Source organism: Chroicocephalus ridibundus, chromosome 1 (genome assembly GCF_963924245.1).
Source record: "Chroicocephalus ridibundus chromosome 1, bChrRid1.1, whole genome shotgun sequence".
NCBI classification, from domain to species: domain Eukaryota; kingdom Metazoa; phylum Chordata; class Aves; order Charadriiformes; family Laridae; genus Chroicocephalus; species Chroicocephalus ridibundus.
In genome coordinates, this window is record NC_086284.1 from 139,824,049 (window position 1) to 139,841,693 (window position 17,645).

At 42.1% G+C, this 17,645-nt stretch overlaps 1 protein-coding gene across 1 annotated transcript in view; it reads left to right on the forward strand.

Annotated features, from left to right (window-relative positions):
* Positions 1–1,030: 1,030 nt before the first annotated feature.
* VWF (von Willebrand factor) overlaps positions 1,031–17,645 on the forward strand; it is a 144,147-nt gene continuing 127,532 nt past the window's right edge. Inside the window, exons 1-6 of the mRNA XM_063355778.1 lie at positions 1,031–1,159; positions 2,676–2,730; positions 3,312–3,470; positions 5,134–5,236; positions 5,323–5,531; positions 15,760–15,884. Of these exons, the coding sequence (XP_063211848.1) occupies positions 2,676–2,730; positions 3,312–3,470; positions 5,134–5,236; positions 5,323–5,531; positions 15,760–15,884 (651 nt within the window). The 5' untranslated portion in view covers positions 1,031–1,159. The remainder of the gene's footprint in view (positions 1,160–2,675; positions 2,731–3,311; positions 3,471–5,133; positions 5,237–5,322; positions 5,532–15,759; positions 15,885–17,645) is intronic.

Genomic DNA, 17,645 nt, shown 5'->3' on the forward strand with positions numbered 1-17,645 from the left:
CTGTAACTTGTCGACCTAAGCAGACTCATCACCTAAATTGTCTCAAAAATAATCCATCACCATTCTGCGAGTATCAACCTAGGCATCTGTAGAAATCATAAAGGAAATTGCCTGCAGGAAGAAATTATGACATTACAATGTGGGGTTTTTTAATGTTTAGGTTTTTTTTCTTTTTTGTTTTCTAAGAACTGTGTGCAGGGATTACGCTCACTTCATTCTCAGAATTGCTTGTGCACAAGACAGACACGCCGGCTGGGGACTCTCAGGAGGCATGTTTTTAATGTTTTGCATTGTTTTTCTTGGTTTAAATTAAGGACCTGATTCTGTGAACTAGTGGCAGAATACAATTTACAGGGAAACATTTTGCCTCCTAACCCCTTTTTTATTATGAGTAGCTGTTGAAAATATGAAGCATGGGACATTGAAAGTAAAGTAAGATGTCATCTGCTCTGCATTTTTTTGCGTAGTGCTGTATATATGCCCATAGAGCTTGTGCCCACCTCAAGTATGTGCGTGATTAACTTGTACCATGGGTTGTTCCAGAGGGTACCTCTATAAACTTTTCCAAATTCAAGGACTGAATGTGTTGAGCTAATAGAATGTGACAAAAGTCAAATGTGTTTGTATGTGGAGAACAAAACCAGGTCATGAATAGCTCTGAATTTTTTTCTTCTTTCTACTTTAAAGCAGTTGTTCACAGGGGAAAAAAAAAATCTACATGGTTCTGTGGTCTTTGAGGTATGGAGCATCCTACTATTCCTCTCTAACAATAGTCTTTCAAATAAATGTGCTGCCTATTGGCTCAGCCAGTGAGATTTGTCACACATACACATGCAAAATATATTTCAAAGACTTATCTGTCATGTAAGTTTTTAAAACTATTTCCCCTCATTGTAATTTTCTGGCAATTAAGGCAACTGATTTACACGATAGCAATTTAATCTATTGTCTTGAGAATCAGACGGATGTGACGTTAGGTCTTTATCTTTCCTTTTAAATGAACAAGAGTTCCTGGCTTGTACAAAAACAAGAAATTTCAGACCAAAGCCATTCCAGCCCTGCCTTCTAAAGGAACACGGGAGCAATGGTGTTGTAGGCTATAGGTGGCAACTGGAGGAGCTTCTTGTTCACATGCAAGAGGAATCTCGCACAGAAGAAGGTACCTTCGTTTCCAATTAAGCCAGTGGAAAAATTATAGAGGGTTATATACCGGCAGATCTTACTTGATTGTATTCTGATTTGTTAGTGTCACCTGCTCTATTAGAATTGGGGGAAACTTCAAGTCTGCAGCTCAAAACAGTCTGGGAGGTGTAAGGGGGCTGAAGAGAAGGGTTTTATACCCCGTCATTTTTTCTTTGCCTGCTTTGTAAAACTGAGGGGTTAACAAAGAAAAGCGGTATCTGATTTGGCCACAATAACACAGTGTGTGCACTAAAATACACTAGCAAGTGGGTAACCTGAGAATAATGCCTATTGTTTTCTTTACCAGTACTTTGTTGCTGCATTCCCATGCAGTTGCCACTTCTTAGCTATCTTGCAGCAGTAACAGCCTTGTGTCAGATTGGCATTTGAAGCAAAATATTAGATTGAGTTTTATAATAGATCTTTCTTTTCCCATCGTTTGTAAATAAGGCAAACTCAGCGTTTATTTATGTGATTGTGAATTGGACCTATGTAATTGACATCGATAATAAGTGTGTGTCTATAAACCGAAATCAGAATTTGTCTTTGCAAAATGCATTCTGGTCTTTAATTGGAGGGTTCTTTTAGGGAAAGGTGTGTCTGGTCTCCTGGCATTAATATATAAACTATGGTATATTTAAGCCTCTCTAGTTGCTTATATGATTACTGAAATTAACTTACTAATTGGAGCTCCCTACAGATTTCATCCATTAACTGCTAATGTCTTGCCAGAGAACGCATCCGTAGTTCACCATCTGCATGACACTCATATCCCATTATTATTTTTAAAGGCCTGGCAGTGCAGGACGTAGTTTGTAGACATGTGGAGAACAAAGGCTGATGTTTTGGTTGTAGAAAGCAGGAGGCAATGCTAAAACTGATTTTGGCGAATGGAAGTTTTCACCGTGGGTCTCTAATCTCTTCACAATTTCCTCCCTTGACTTCTTGCCCCTTATCTCAAGCATATTATTAGCCTAAAATCCGTAGATTACAAGCATGTGGTTGTAGTGGTTTGCCAGCCAGACCTGTTGGCTGGTGCGAACTGTTTGGGCAGGTGCAAATCTTGTGCAGCAGAGGTGACTTCTACTGGAGCTAAATTGGCTGATCCAGCCTGGTGTGCTTCTTCATGCCAGATTGCCTGATAAATGATGTTGCATATTGAAGGGCTCTGTGCGTGCAATGTATTAACTCGGGTAAATCATAATATGTGTGTATGTTGGGTTGCATTTCCTGTGGAGGTAGCCCACGTTTCCCTGCAATGAGAAATGAAAGCGGGAAGAAAGAGTAATTATTCTCCTATATTACCTACTTAAAGACGCATGGGTGGGTAACTGAATTACTGCAAAAGTCTGCATGGATTATGGCTTTCTGAAAATGTTGTAGAACTTCAAAAATAACTTTATAAAGAAAGGACAGAAAATGGGGAGTTGTGAAACAGACTAAACACCCCAAACTAAGAATATTCTAATCTCCCTCTTTTTGATTTTTGACAGATGCTTCTCTTGGCAGTGCTGCTAACAAACCTACTGCTAGCCACTGTAATATCAGGTAGGAAAATATGTTTATTTTCTGATGTTTAGAAACTATAATACATTTCCACTATTTCTTCTGTGAGATTTCCTCCCCCGCCACTCTTTTTGCCCATCTAATCCTGCAATCCTGGCTCAGGCAATATTCTTGTCATGCTGGAGACAGCGATAAAGTTACCCCTTTGGGCTCTTTACCTTGCAACAAGGACTGTGTCAGGTCACAAAGACTCCCTGAAGTCAGTGATGTTTGGCTGAACGAACAGTGGGGCTTTGCTACTGCCCTATTGATTTTAATGGGATATCGGGCAGGCACAAATGACTGAACACATGGCATTCCTCAAAGGATCAGGACTGAAATTACCCATGCAAGGTTTGGGCCAGTAGAAATAAAGCAAAAAAGCCGTTTCACTAATGCATATAATAAAAAAAAAAAAAAATCTGTGCTTGATTCTATGGGCTGTCACGCTAGGCATACAGTCTGCCTAGAAGCTAGAGCTAAAGGGCACGCAATGATCAGTGGTGATAAATACCAGCAGATAAATTCCTGAACTAAAAAATGATTGTTTTACGTTGCAAGTTATGTTGTGTTTTGATATCCAGGATCATCAGGTTCTTTGCTTCAGGAGTCATCGGTTTCCCGTTGCAGCCTTTTTGGGAATGACCATATCAAAACTTTTGATGGTTCTTTCTACAATTTTGCTGGGGACTGCAGTTACCTCCTTGCTGGGGACTGTCACAAGCGTTCCTTCACACTCTTAGGTGAGTCTGAGCCAGATACCAAGAAGTAACAAGTGCAAAACGTTGTAGGGATGCGGCATTGCCCTTGTGCCAGGTTCCGTCACTGAGAAGAAAAGACAAATAGTTGTCCTTTGTCAGATAGGATGGACGACTGCATAAAAAGATTTTGGGTGGTGTTTTTTTGTTGTGTTTTATTTTTTTTTAATTTTATTTTGTTTTGTTTGGTTTGTTTTTTGGCTTCTGTTATCCATTGGTAATACAGCTCTCACAAAATTAAGCTGCCAAGGAATGAATATTTTCTTGCTGGCTTTTCTAAAAAGGGAAAGTAAGACCTTGTTTAATTTTGAATTTGCTAGGGGAATGTGGCTGTTAAAGCTGAGTACAGGAATAGGAACAACGTGACCCTGGAGAACTAATTTTACCTGTACGCTAAATGCCCCCAGCAAGAAAATCCCATCCTGCAGGACAAAAGACCTTTGAATTAGCATGAGCCTCTCCAGCATTATTCTTGGGGACGGGCAAGAGATTATATGAGAACTAAAACTGTATATTACTTTCATACCAAACTCTTTTGGTAGATATTCTTATATTCACTAATACTGTTCTGTGTTAGCCTTAGTTTAAGGTGACTTCTTACTGACTAAAAGTAAACTGAAGTAAACCGATCCCATCACTCTGAAAAGGAACCATATACCAGTTTAAGTAATTTTCTTCTTCAACTTGCACAACTTGGTAGAGATTTTTTGTATACAGAAGAACCCACCAACATATGTGATATTATGAATTGATTGCAGTATTTTATGTGAACAATTAAATCTTAAAAAAACAACCATGATCAAACACTTTATTTTTATATTGGGCACATAAGCATGGCTTAATCTATTTTTGATTCCTATCTTAGTATATGTATGTGGGTTTGTTTTGGTTTTGGATACCTGGCTGTGAAGTGCAATCTGCATTTCTGAGTAAAGTGTCTAGGTCTGTGCAGATCTGGCTACCTCAGAGAAGGAGGTCCAGAGCGGGTGGCGCATTGTGCAAGGAGCTGCTGTAAAGTCAGAGGTAGACAATGGGCAAAAGCAGAGAAAGGACTATGTCTGAACCCCCCCACTCTCTTCTCTCTCAGAGCCAAAGAGACTTGTGTCCATCTCTATGTGCTGCTGCTTTTGAAAAATCCAGAGTGAGTTGTCCCCCAAGTTGGATAGCCAATATTGGCATCCACCTCTTAAAGAACAGTTGAGATGGTTAGAGGGCTCATCAAGAAGAAAGACATCCAGGCTCAGCTCTTCTCTTAGTTCAATGGATTCAACCCCCTTCTCTTACCGCTGTGCTATGGCTTGTTCTTGGGATGAAACAAGGAAGGGAAAGAGCAAGACAGATCGTTGAGCACATCTCCTGTGTAAACTCCTCCAATGTGCATGGTAGGATGGAGGATTCACTGGCTAGAGACGGTAATGGGGGGAGTGTGAGTCCACATCCAGTGCCAGGTCACGTGCCTGCCAGTGGTTCATGCCACCCCTCATCCTGGGACTATCTGTCCATTTCATATTAAGCAACTATGGGATGAAAAAGATGGATGGCTCTCGAAAATGTTAGATGATATGCTCCCAACCCTGTAACGTGTACTTACAGGTTGTCCTGCTGAGTCCCAGAACTAACAATATTTGCTTATGTCTCATCTCTTCAGGTGACTACCAGGATGGGGAGAAAATTGGTTTCTCTGTGTATCTTGGAGAATATTTCAATCTTCGCTTCTCTTTAGATGGAGGTGTGATGCAGGAAGACAAAAGGTACCCATGGGAACAAGTATTCCAGAAGAAAAAAACTGATGGTTTTTGTGTGCCATATTCTGAGAAACTCCTGTTTTCCTTCACAGGGTTCCCATACCTTTTGCCTCCAATGGCGTATTTATAGAGAAGGAGGCAGGTTATTATAAAATATCCAGTGATGAGCATGGCTTTGTGGTGAAGATTGATATCAGTGGGAATATTCAGATACTCCTTCAAGAGAAGCACTATAATAAGACCTGTGGGTTGTGTGGCAACTTTAATAAGTTTGCTGAAGATGACTTCAGAACTCAGGAAGGTAAGACTATGACTAACTGACTGTATTTTAATGTATGCTCTGCACACTTTCCCTGCTGGGTGATTCAACAAAGATTTTGCTGGTCCATCAAAATGTTTTGACAAAACCTGCCAGGTACCTCATCTTGGTGTGCCAAAAAGCTGTCTGACTGAGTTCTTTCATCTTCCTTTCTCCTGAGAGGAAATTGCTGTCACATCTCATTCCTGACCAAAGCCCAGAAGTCTGAATTTAACACTTTTAGAAGCCTTGAATCTTGAAACATGAAGATAAAGCTACGGGATAAACATTGTACAATACACTGTGTGTAGAGACTGACTAGGAGAAGACCCAGCAAAAAAGATGTGAGGAATGCTTGTTGATTCAACTACTAATTTTTCATGAGTTAGGCAAGTGGGAGTAAGAATAGATAGTGTTGCAATAGCAGAATATTAAATCCCAGGGATTGCTGCTGGCAGGTTTGTACTTGGATTTGGCATGGGATGCTGTTCTATAAAGCGGTTACCTTTTAGTGACATTTCCCTGTCTATATGGGCTGTTGGATTGGAGCTGCACCTTATATCACACCACTTCCTAATAAGAGGGAGAGACAAGAGCGCTTTTGCTGCTCTACACACGTTTATGCAAAGTCTGCCAGTGTGCGTGAAGACTAAGAGTTTTGGAAAAGCCCTGAATGTGACTTTGAAGGACCAATCTTGATTTGTGGTATTTCAGAGTGTATTTTAATTTTTAGGGCTTATCTGAAGAGGAAAGGTTTAGAGTAAAGTTAGTTAATACATTAATATGTTAAATTGGTAATGTAAAGTATGTATTAAAAATAAATGATACAGAAAATAGAAAGGGAGACAAAGCAACTTGAAGAGGAGCCTGGCAGCACTCCAGCAAAATGTCTTACTGACGCTTGGGATACATAAGCGTAGCTTCAATGTACAGAAAAAACCTGATTTCATAGTGTGTTAAAATGATTGATCGGTCCTTCAGCAATGTAAATAATAAGAAACAAACTCAGCTCACAGAATTGCTTGGCAAGGCTTGGATACCTTGATGCCTGAATGTGTGGAGATCTGAAGTTTACATCTCTTTCTTGAGACAATAAATAGGAATGAGGGTCTTATAAAAAGCAGGAGCAGAAAAGGAGACTGTATTGCCTCGGACTCTTCCAATGTAGAAGGTTCCCTTCTGCTGCTTATGTTTAAGCATGTTTCAATGCTGTGTTTGTTTAACACGCCAGAGACCGTATCCTCCCTCTTAAAAAAAGCAGTGCTTTTCACAGTCACAGATTTTTGAACGTAATGAAGTACGTGGCAGGGTTACTGCTTGGAAGAGCTGAAAAATAATAGAGAAGGTGACAGAGAACATGCGTAGCTCTTACTGTATGAGGAAGGCCCTGACTTCTGTAACCTGAGTGGACATACAGATGTGAGATTTTTAGCCTGAAGAATAGAATTGTATCTCAGCAATTCTGCCAATTTTTTTGCTCTGATATGATAGACCTTTCATTTAAACTAATTTAGAAGGAATTAGAATGAATTAAGTTTGAATTTGTTGTATCAGTGAGGCACATCACTACGCCCACATGTTGTTTGTGTCCTTGGCAACTCTGCTGGCAAGGTGGTTCATAGGAGTGTTTCTTAACTCGTTCCAAGTAAAACCAGCTTTTGATTAATTTGTAGCTTTTTTCTTTTTTTTTTTTTTTTTTTTTTTTAACTGTTGAAGCTAACTTCCAGGTGAGGGGCAACACAAGCATCTGGGAGATGTAATATTCTTTAAATGAAAGACGTAGGCAGCCTATTGGTAACCTATGAAGCGGTTTACCCTTTTCTTTCCACTGCAGTTTTTATTTGCTCTCCTTTTAGCCTGATTATATCTCATCAAGGTCAACCCAACCCAAGATGTGAGCCTGGTTTAATGATTTAGCAATCTGAGTGCACTGAAGGGTGACCTAAGGTTGCCAGCAGACTGAACTCTCTTGTCGGTGTGTTAAAATCTGGGCATATTTTGATTTATCAGACTGGGCCCTCAGTTCTAATCCATTAGATATGTTTCTGGGCTGGGTTTGTATTGGTAATAAATACAATAAGATCTTTGAGCTTCGGAATAATATGCAGTAGAAGCACAGTGTGCAAAGGAAAAAGACAAGGATCTAATGTTGCCAAGATTACAGGCTCTCATCTGGAAACCCCTGGGGAGGACTATGCAGATCTGAATGTCAGAGGCAAAGGAAGAGAGATGATGCTACAGGTTATGCATCAGGTATTGTGCTATAGACAATGAGCTTGTCAGATAGCTGAGATGTGTTAAACCTTCCTCCAGTTATTTTTTTAAAGGCTGGGAAGGCACCTCAATATATAATAGCCTTTAAACTGCTTTGATTTACAGTGAAATGGTAACCTGTCTGGTTGCTACTCGTCCTTGCCTTGTAGGAGGGGAACATATAAGAACCACTGTGATGGAAAGAGGTCTGCAGTTGAAATATTTTCTTCTGTCTCACAGTTTAAAAGCTAATGCAGCACTTCTGTAACATCTTTGCATCTGCTTGCATAGGAGGAAACTCATGTCATTTGATGGCCCATTTCTAGGGTTTCTTTGTGGGACCAGAGGACTAGATCTCAAATTTGTATAGAAGTCAGACTTGTCATAGATAGAATCTAGCCCATAAACACTGTCTTTTGTGTAGCATCAAACGTTTTATCACGGTTTCACCAAAATGTCAATGTTTATTTTGAAAAAGGATTTCTCCATATTTTAGAAAAAATAAATAAATTGTGGTTTAATAACACAGATGGTTAGTTTGGTTTGCTCCTAAGAAAGTGGATTACAATATAGAACTTCATTAATTATATTTGGATTGTTTTGGGGTGGTGGTGAAATAAGAAGTGAAGCACGTGCTGTATTGGGGTTGGTGGTTGGACTTGATGATCCCAAGGGTCTTTTTCAACCTGAATGATTCTATGATTCTGTGATAACCACTTACAGCAAGTGAATAAAGGAGGAATGAAGGAAAGAGTGTTTAAACTTAGTGAACAGTGTGTAATGTTTTTCTTTTCTCTTCATATATTTATATGCATGTTCTATAATCTGTCCAATCATGTGCTATTGTCGTGGCACTCTTATGGCTCCTCACTGTGTTTTGCTGTGGAAACTGAGAACTGATAGTCTGATGAGAGGATAACACACGTTGCTGCTGTATACACTTTTGATGCTCAGTTATTGAGGCCCTGGAGGTCTCAGTGATGTGTCTCAATCTGTGATACCCTAGCAAATTAACATCAGTAGGACCCAGCTTTGAAGGCCTTAGGCAGTAGCTCTTGAACCTCAAAAAAAAAAAAAAGTGTCCCCAGTAGGTTTCAGAGTGGCAGAGACACACAGACAGACGATGGGGTGCTGAGTCACTCTCATTGACATAGTTGGTTACTAAACTAGTTCATCCTGCAGAGAAGTACTCATGTCCTGTCGAGACTTACAAACAAGATTGATTATATTGTACGTGGTTTCTTGTTTACTGGGTATGGCAGGAAAAACAAGCCAGCTGCCCCTTGGGAGTTTGTTCTCACACTTTAAGCATAACTAAAATATAAAAAGAAAGTTCTTGGAAGCTTTCCAGAGTTTTTTTTTGTTTGTTTTTTTTTTTTTCCCCTCAGATCCTAATGAAGGAGTTAATTTCTCCTCTGCTTTTTCTTGCCAGTTAGGCTCTGATCCTTTATAGCCAATCCTGTGAGTGCTTCCAAGACTTGGTAGTTGAACGGGCTCTGCTTTCTGACATCATCACACCATTCTAACTGGTTGCCAGTCTTTGCTCATACCAGAAACTTGAAGTTGAGTCCTTTCTAGATGCTCAGATTTGATCTACTTGGCAGCCTTCAGCCCGTGGCATTTGAGAATCTCATGATCATTACCGTGGGCATTTTACCATTGGGGATCCAAAGCACAGGCCAGAAGAGATGACTTAGAGAAGAAATCTGACAGAACACGGGTAACTTGGTTCTGAAATCTCCTTGGGGCATGCACACGTGAGTGGTCGAAGGACACGCCCCTACCTTGCAGAAGGTGTAAGGTAATGTCTCCTCAATGAGAGCGGCAGCAGCCCAAGCTCATGGAGCTTATTTGTGTGCCCATAGCCTCAGTCTTTGCCTAATACTCTTATCATTGAGCTGTCTCACAGTGGTATTGCTGTGATAGGGGCTTGGATGTCTGGGTCATCATTGAAGTTTATTTGGGCAAAAGAGCTCATTCAAGTCCAACACAGGGATATTAACCCATCGTTTTGCTATTTATGCATGTTACACACCTCTAGAATTATGCAAGAAAAAAACTCCAATGCGAGTTAATCCAGCGTCCCATTATTCTTTTCTTGGCGCTGGCGGGAAGCGTATTTCTGGGAATCTGTCTTCAAATTACAAAGACTTTAATGATAAAAAAATACCCATTTCTAATTTTGGAAAAAGGTTTGATATTCTGAGCCTGCTACAGCTGTTAGCAACATATTTCAGCCTTTTAAGCTGCTGAAATACAGAATATATGATGCCACTGTAGAGCGGATATGGGTTAAATAGGTAGAAGCAGAGAGTATGTACAAGGAAAAATCTGATGTTTCAGGTAATGTTTTCATTCTAGAAGTAGTATCAATGCATATGACTGAATATGCAACTTCCCTGTGCGTAGTACCTGTTATCAGAAGCTTTTAAAGCGTGTTCCAGAATCATAGTGATGGTAGCACAGATATATATATTCCCCCCCCCCCCCCCCCTAAAAAAATAAACAAAAGTTTTGGTCATTCTGAAATCCAAATTTCTTGGCATTTTAAAGGATGTCAGTAATTTAATTTTAGGCAAGCTTAAAGTTTTTGTTTGGCCTAAGTAAATGCTATCATTTTCTTTCTTCCATTTTAATTTGAAAGCAAAGGGGATAGATTCACAAGGGAATTTAGCTGTCATTATCAAACAGAACAGATGAAGAAGACTTGCCTTGTATTTGTCTTCATTTGTGTGAGATGCCAGAAACCTGCATTCATAACCCACTCGGCTTTATGCAGAGTTTGGAATCAAAGTTAGACATTTTATTGTGAGGAGCATGTCTTCAACACTGGGCTGTAGAGTTTTGGAGGTGGGTCTTTCCCTCTCTTGTGTTTAATATTATTAATTTTATGTTCATTGAACCAGAGAGAGTTGGAAAGACTTTATAGCCCATGACTTCAATATTCCATATCATTAATTTTGTCCAAACTATGGATCAATTTTTGGTCAACCTTGCTGATAATTTTGCTTGCCTGGAACCATGTACTAAACCATGTAAAACTGTAAAAACAAAAACCAAAAAAACCCCTAACAAACAAAAAACCCCCATTGCTTGGTAAATAGCCAACATGTGAAAGTTTACACAGCTCTACTCACAGTATTGTAGCGTCTTGAATGAATTCTTGCATATATTTTACAGATGAGTTAACAGACCCTGGGAGAGTTAACCTGATGGGCCTGTGGCCATATGGAAAATCTGCAGGAGGTCCAGGGAGGGAGGTCAGGGTTCCTGCCTCCCGCACACCTGCCTTGAGTGCGAGGTGGTTATTGCTAACGCTTCGCCTTGCCTGACCATCAGTCTCAGAGTAAACAAGCAGCATACCAATTTCAGATCTCAAAAGGAACTGGTGATTTTGAGACCCAGATATCATAGTGAACACTGATTTTTCTGTCAAGAGTGAACATCTGTCTGAAGATCAGATAAGTAAAAGCAACTGTTCTAACCAAAAAACATAAAAGGAGCAGGGGGAAGTCTTGCCCAAAACATGTCAGTGTGCTGTATCAGTTTGGTTTGTTTGGTTTTGGTGTCTTGTTTTGGGTTGTTTTTTTTTTTTTTCTTTTCTTTCTCTTTTTCTCTTCAAGGAGACAGAGACATGAGGGCAGCAGTTAGATAGAGTCATAGAGTCATAGAGTCATAGAATCATAGGGTTGGAAGGGACCTCTGGAGATCATCTAGTCCAACCCCCCTGCCAGAGCAGGGTCACCTAGAGCAGGTTACACAGGAACACGTCCAGGTGGGTTTTGAATGTCTCCAGAGATGGAGACTCCACCACCTCTCTGGGCAGCCTGTTCCAGTGCTCTGCCACCCTCAGGGTAAAGAAGTTCCTCCTCATGTTTAGGTGGAACTTCCTATGTTCCAGTTTGTGCCCATTGCCTCTTGTCCTGTCCCCGGGCACCACTGAAAAGAGCCTCGCCCCATCGTCCTGACACCCACCCTTTAAGTATTTATAAGCGTTGATAAGGTCACCCCTCAGACGTCTTTTTTCCAGACTGAAGAGACCCAAATCCCTCAGCCTTTCCTCATAAGAGAGGTGTTCCAGTCCCCTAAGTTCCTAAGTTCCTAAGTTCCAGTCCCCAAGTTTTCTCCAGAAACTTGGCTGCTTAGACAAAGAAGAAAAACAAAACACGGAAGGAACAAAAGTAAAACAAAAGTCTGCTGTGAGTCTGCCTGAGCAAGGAGACCACGCGTCGTCAATGCCCAGGGGAGGGATGGGGAAAGGTGGAGGGAGTGACGTACCTGAGATGCCATGGCAGGAATCAATCAAGATTCAGGACAGGCTGAAATCAAATTAAGAGCCTCTCATTAGCTAGAGGGAAGACTGCTCAGCTAAGCCAAAAGGCCTTTTAAGAAAGAATCAGGTTGTCAAAAGGGATGGTAGGAGACACGCTGCCTGGTGGGTGTGCAGTGTCAAGAGTAGGCAGCTGAGCTGCCCAGCTGCTCTGTTAACAGTATCACCTGCATGCTTATGAAATCTCATCCATTTTTAGGCTGTTTTTGTTGTATTGTCCCTTCCACCATCCTTTCCTACTCCCTTGTGTCCTTCGGCAGAAGGAAATGGAGGTGTGAGGTAAAAGGGCAGCAGTGGTGGCGCTACTCTTCCCTCTTCCCTCCGCCTGGAGCAGTCAGACATGCCAGTTCTCCCTTCCCGCTTTTCTTCCTGCAGCTCACCAAGCAGATGAAGTATTTGAGAATCACCACACTGATCGACAGGCCATGTAATGCAGAGTATGAGTTGAAGAGTCCTCTCCCAAGTAACCCTCTGCAGAAATAACTTATCCCCATGACCCCAATTTGTTAAGCAGAACAGTGGCCCCAGAGTCACTTCATACTTCCATGTTAGAGCTCTTCTGATGGTCAGTGAAACCTCTAAGTCCAACTGCTTCTCACCTTTCCAGGAGTGTGGAGTGCATCTTACCATGTGTTTGTAAAGGAAACTCACTCAAGGAAAATACAGGTTGCACTGGATCTGCATTATGGGAAATAATAACTGATGATATTAAGAGAGGTGCTGTGTGCCTTTTGGGACAGTGTTGTTTGGTGCTAAGGATGGTGTTTCTGCAGAAAAGCAGGCTGGCAAGCGTGCATGCAAAGTTTTGCAGCATGCTCATTTTAAAGTCATAGCGCCTCTCCAGCCCTTTATCTGTTGCCATAGGTCACTTAAGGCTACACTGAACAAACCACAGGAACAGTACACTGTCAACTGATCTCAATTCATTATTTTCCTAGATTTTTACTGTTGTATGTTGAGGAGGCTCACCTGGGGCAAGATCTCGAGCTATTGAGCAAACCCAAATCGATCAAGTACTGCCTGTTCCATACAGCTTGTAGCTTAATTTAAGGGCCCCAGGACTTTGCAAGGAGGAAGAACTGCCCTGGCAAGTTGTTGGCAAATCGATCATGCCGGTGGAATGGTCTCCTAATACACAGACAGGTGCTGGCAACAAGAGGGTTTGAAGAGCAGGTTCCAAAAAAAAAAAACGAACCCCAGACAACCCCATGGAAATTTTGAAATTATTTATTTTGAAAAAAATTTACTTGAAAGTATTAATCATAGAATACAGCAGAAGAGTTAAAATAGTATTATACAAATGTTGCATAAAAGAACTACATAGAGAGGTATAAATTTACATGCACTACAGAAGAAAAAAAAAATCTAATGGACAGGGAGAAATGAAAAGACAGCAATTCAAGGCCAACAGTTGTCCCAACCTTCAAATCTTAACTTGTGGGTAAATGAGGATCTGGTGGTACACGCCAATGGGAAGCTCAACATGGACATGTATTCAGAGCCAGAGGAACATTAGTTCAGAGTGGAGCCCATGTTTTATTTTATAACTCTTAGTGTAAGACTGCATTTGTGCAAATATAAGGGGATGTATTTAATTTGGCATCTTGCGTCTCATCAGACTAGATTTCATTGTTACTCTAATCTTTACAATTTGTGGTAAACTAAAGGGTTGTGTTCTTTTTGTTGCTGTGTTTTTCTTTTCCTGTGCTCAGTCCTGTCTCCATAGGTGAAAATTTCACGTTGTTTATGACATTTCACCTGTCATCTTTCCTTGGAGTCTTCCTCCCTTGACATCTGCCGTGGGTCTAATATACGCTACACTTATAAACGCCTAATTTCTGGTTTGCAAACCAAAGTCTACTAAAGTCTACTGGTTTTGTTACATCCCCCTTAGCATTCTTGGCATAGTTTTCATGACTAACCTTTAGTTTAGGAACAGTTTTAGTGTTCAGTATATTCTGTGTGTTTGTACTTAATGTACAGCAGGTAGGCAATGACATTTTTATTATCTATACATATACATTATGATCTATTATAAAAAAAATACAATAACTACTTTGTAGCAGGAGCCCTCAGAAGAAAGCAGAGGTAGTCCTCTAATCAGCCAGGCAATAGGAGGCAAAAGAGAGAGGAAGGAACATTCCCTTTCTGGGAGGATCCCCCGTCTCAGAAGGATGGAGCAAGAGAAGCAGAAGCATGGCTTGCATCTCCCAGGAAGCAGCAGACATACAGATTAATTCCTTCAGTTTTGCTTTTATGCAAACTGAGTGCAAATCTTGTCAAATCTGGGCCGCGAGCTGCTCGTAATAGGACAGAAGAGCATGTTTCAGGACACCTTAGGCAGTAAAATCATGGGCCCGAGCAATTATGGTGTATGTTAAGTTTCTTTGCAAACAAGATTTAGTTTCAGACAGAAGGAGAAAATCAAGGCCAGCTGGTATCAGGAATGATAATGCTTTCATTGGTTAGGGAGAACAGGTTCATTTTGTTTGCCTCTCTAATAATGTCTCATGTTTTATTGACATTTTTTAAGTAGTAGAAAATGCGTAGGCATGCTTAGGCATCTGCAGATTATAGCCGACCAGCAAATAACTCCTACCATGTTCATACAGGTGTGAGAAGTGCTGGGAGCTGCCTTCTGCAGGCTTTAGTCTGTCCTTGAGCTCAGAGAGGTCCTCTGCAGGAGTCAGTCCAGATCACTGAAAGTGCTTTCCTACAGTCATAAAATTATAGAATGGTTTGGGTTGGAAGGGACCTTAAAGATCACCTAGTTCCAACCCCCCTGCCATGGGCAGGGACACCTCCCACTAGACCAGGTTGCTCAAAGCCCCATCCAGCCTGGCCTTGAACACTTCCAGGGATGGGGCATCCACAGTTTCTCTAGGCAACCTGGTCCAGTGTCTTGCAACCCTCAGAGTAAAGAATTTCTTCCTAATATCCAATCTAAATCTCCCCTCTTTCAGCTTAAAATCACTACCCCTCACCCTATTGCTACACTCCCTGATAAAGAGTCCCTCCCCATCTCTCCTGTGGGCCCCTTTAGGTACTGGAAGGCCACTATAAGGTCTCCCTGGAGCCTTCTGTTCTCCAGGCTGAACAACCCCAACCCCCTCAGCCTATCCTCACAGCATAGGTTCTCCGGCCTTCTGATCATCTTCATGGCCCTCCGCTGGACCCACTCCAACAGGTCCATGTCCTTCTTATGTTGGGGACTCCAGAATTGGACGCAGTACTCCAGGTGGGGTCTCACAAGAGTGGAGTGGAGGGGCAGAATCACCTCCCTCGACCTACTGGCCATACTTTTTTTGATGCAGCCCAGGATGCGGTTGGCTTTCTGGGCTGCTAGTGCACATTGCTGGCTCATGTTGAGCTTCCCACCAACCAACACTCCCAAGTCCTTCTCCTCAGGTCTGCTTTCAATCCATTCTCCACCCAGTCTGTGTTTGTGCTTGGGATTTCCCCAACCCACATGCAGGACCTTGCACTTGGCCTTGTTGAATTTATTTGGATTAGAAATTCATTTGCTACGACAGTCTTTATTTTTAAAAACAGCTTTCACCATATTGTCACTCTCACAGTAGCCGATAATGACCACATGTTGCTCAGACCCCTAAACAGCCGCGTGCTTCTCTTCTTCTTCATTCACAGGGACCCTTGTGGGAAACAGTTACGATTTTGCAAACTCCTGGGCTTTGCACAGTGAAAACAAGCGGTGCAAGAGAGTGCAGACTCCAAGCAACACCTGCAACATATCATCTGATATTGCAGAGAAGGTTGGTGCCACAAGATACCATTCTGGTTTCGGTCCTCCCCTACCTGAAGGCAGCTTGCCTGTCCATTAGCAGAAGGAATGCTTCCTTGAATCCACGTCTGTATCTAATGTGGTCCTCCCTTGACAAGTGATTAGGGTGCGAGGCATGTTTTGGATTTATGAGGTGCAGTGTGGTCTGAGATAGCTATACTGGGCACTGCTCTTGCCACTGCACTGGAGCAAGGTGCATGGCTCCTTGCCCAGCCTGGCAGGAGTTAACCACAGGGCTGGTGGTGGCCTGGCCATATGTAGGTCCTGGCTGTGGTGCAGCAGGGTCAGGTGCAGGCAGAAGGTGGAAGTGACACATCTGCAGCACACGCCTGTGGTGTCTGTGGGCACTCCTTGCCTCTCCATGAGCCAGCACGGGGCTGGGGCTGGACGCAGGATGCAGCTGTGTCCTTGTGGTTCCTGAGCTGATAACTGTGTGCTCTCCCTGCAGACTCTGGCTGGTGCTCGCAGGATTTCTGTGTTGGTCTGCCCGGTGCGGTAGAGCAGTGACCTTGGAGGTTGTGTGTTATGACTGATGTCTTATTTGCTGCAGTCTTAAGAAAGGAACAGTTTACTCACTAGTTAGTGAATGCAATTTGTCTCCCCTACTGCGCCCTAGCTGTCGCTGTTCTTTCTAAAACAGTAGTTAGTACATGTATATCCCTCTTCCTCTCGCCCCAAAAACCTCCAAACCCAACACAAAAGTGTCAAACAGGTAAACAAAGAAACCAACAGCTCATTTGAGCCCGCAGTGTGAGTTGCTGCCAAAGAAACTTTGGTGTGAGTTGGGAAAGGTGTGTTTAAGTCGTTCCCATAGAATAAGGTAGTTAATTCCCTCTCTGGTTCTGCCAGCAGGGAAGCCTCTGTGGGCACCACCACCACAAACAGTATTTGTGAATGTGTTGCAGTTCATATACCTGGGAGTCACCAGAGCAGGAAGATGCTTCGGCCAGGCTATTTTTGACAGAGGAGATGTTCTCTGCAGGTGTTGCACAGGCTCTGTGCCACCAGGCTATTTCACGTGCCAGGAGGAGATTCCTTCAGCTGTGCATGTAGATAGCATCTCTGATTCGTTCAAGAAACACAGAACTACTTGTCTGAGCCAACTCTGTGACACCTTTTGCTGCATCAACCTTTTTCTTCTCTTCTTTTATAAGTATAAACATGTTCCTTGTTTCCATTGGACACAGGACAAACATACGCAGATGGCCACCGGTTGAGGGGGGAGTAAATACTGACTGCATGTGGTATTACAGGTTATGATTGTCATGGTAAATTAAGCCTTCGTCCATTGAGGCTCTGATCTCCTGTACTGATCTCATGTACTCGGTTACAAATCAGAATGGTCCGACGGGGGCCAGGTTTAGATTTAGACAGAATAACTGATGCCAAAATTTAGCTCTTAGTTTCTTGCTATTCAAGTCCTGTAGATCGATACCTGTTAAATTAGGCGTAAATAATTTCTCAAGAGCAGTAGCACTTCCTGGAACATACCTGCTCTATGGCTACTTTGAATGTTGGTTTCCTAGTTATCTGAACAAAGCTAAGACTTGGACAAGCTTGCAAACTTCTAAATATTTACAGTTCCACTAAGCTTTTGGACAGGGAGGCTTGTATTGGATATGTCCTGAAATTCAGCAAAGCGTGCTCATGCCCCTTAACACTACAGCTTCAGCCTGCGAACTTGGCCGAGGAAACCCAGATGTGATTTCAGGTTGGAGATCTCCAGCCTGTG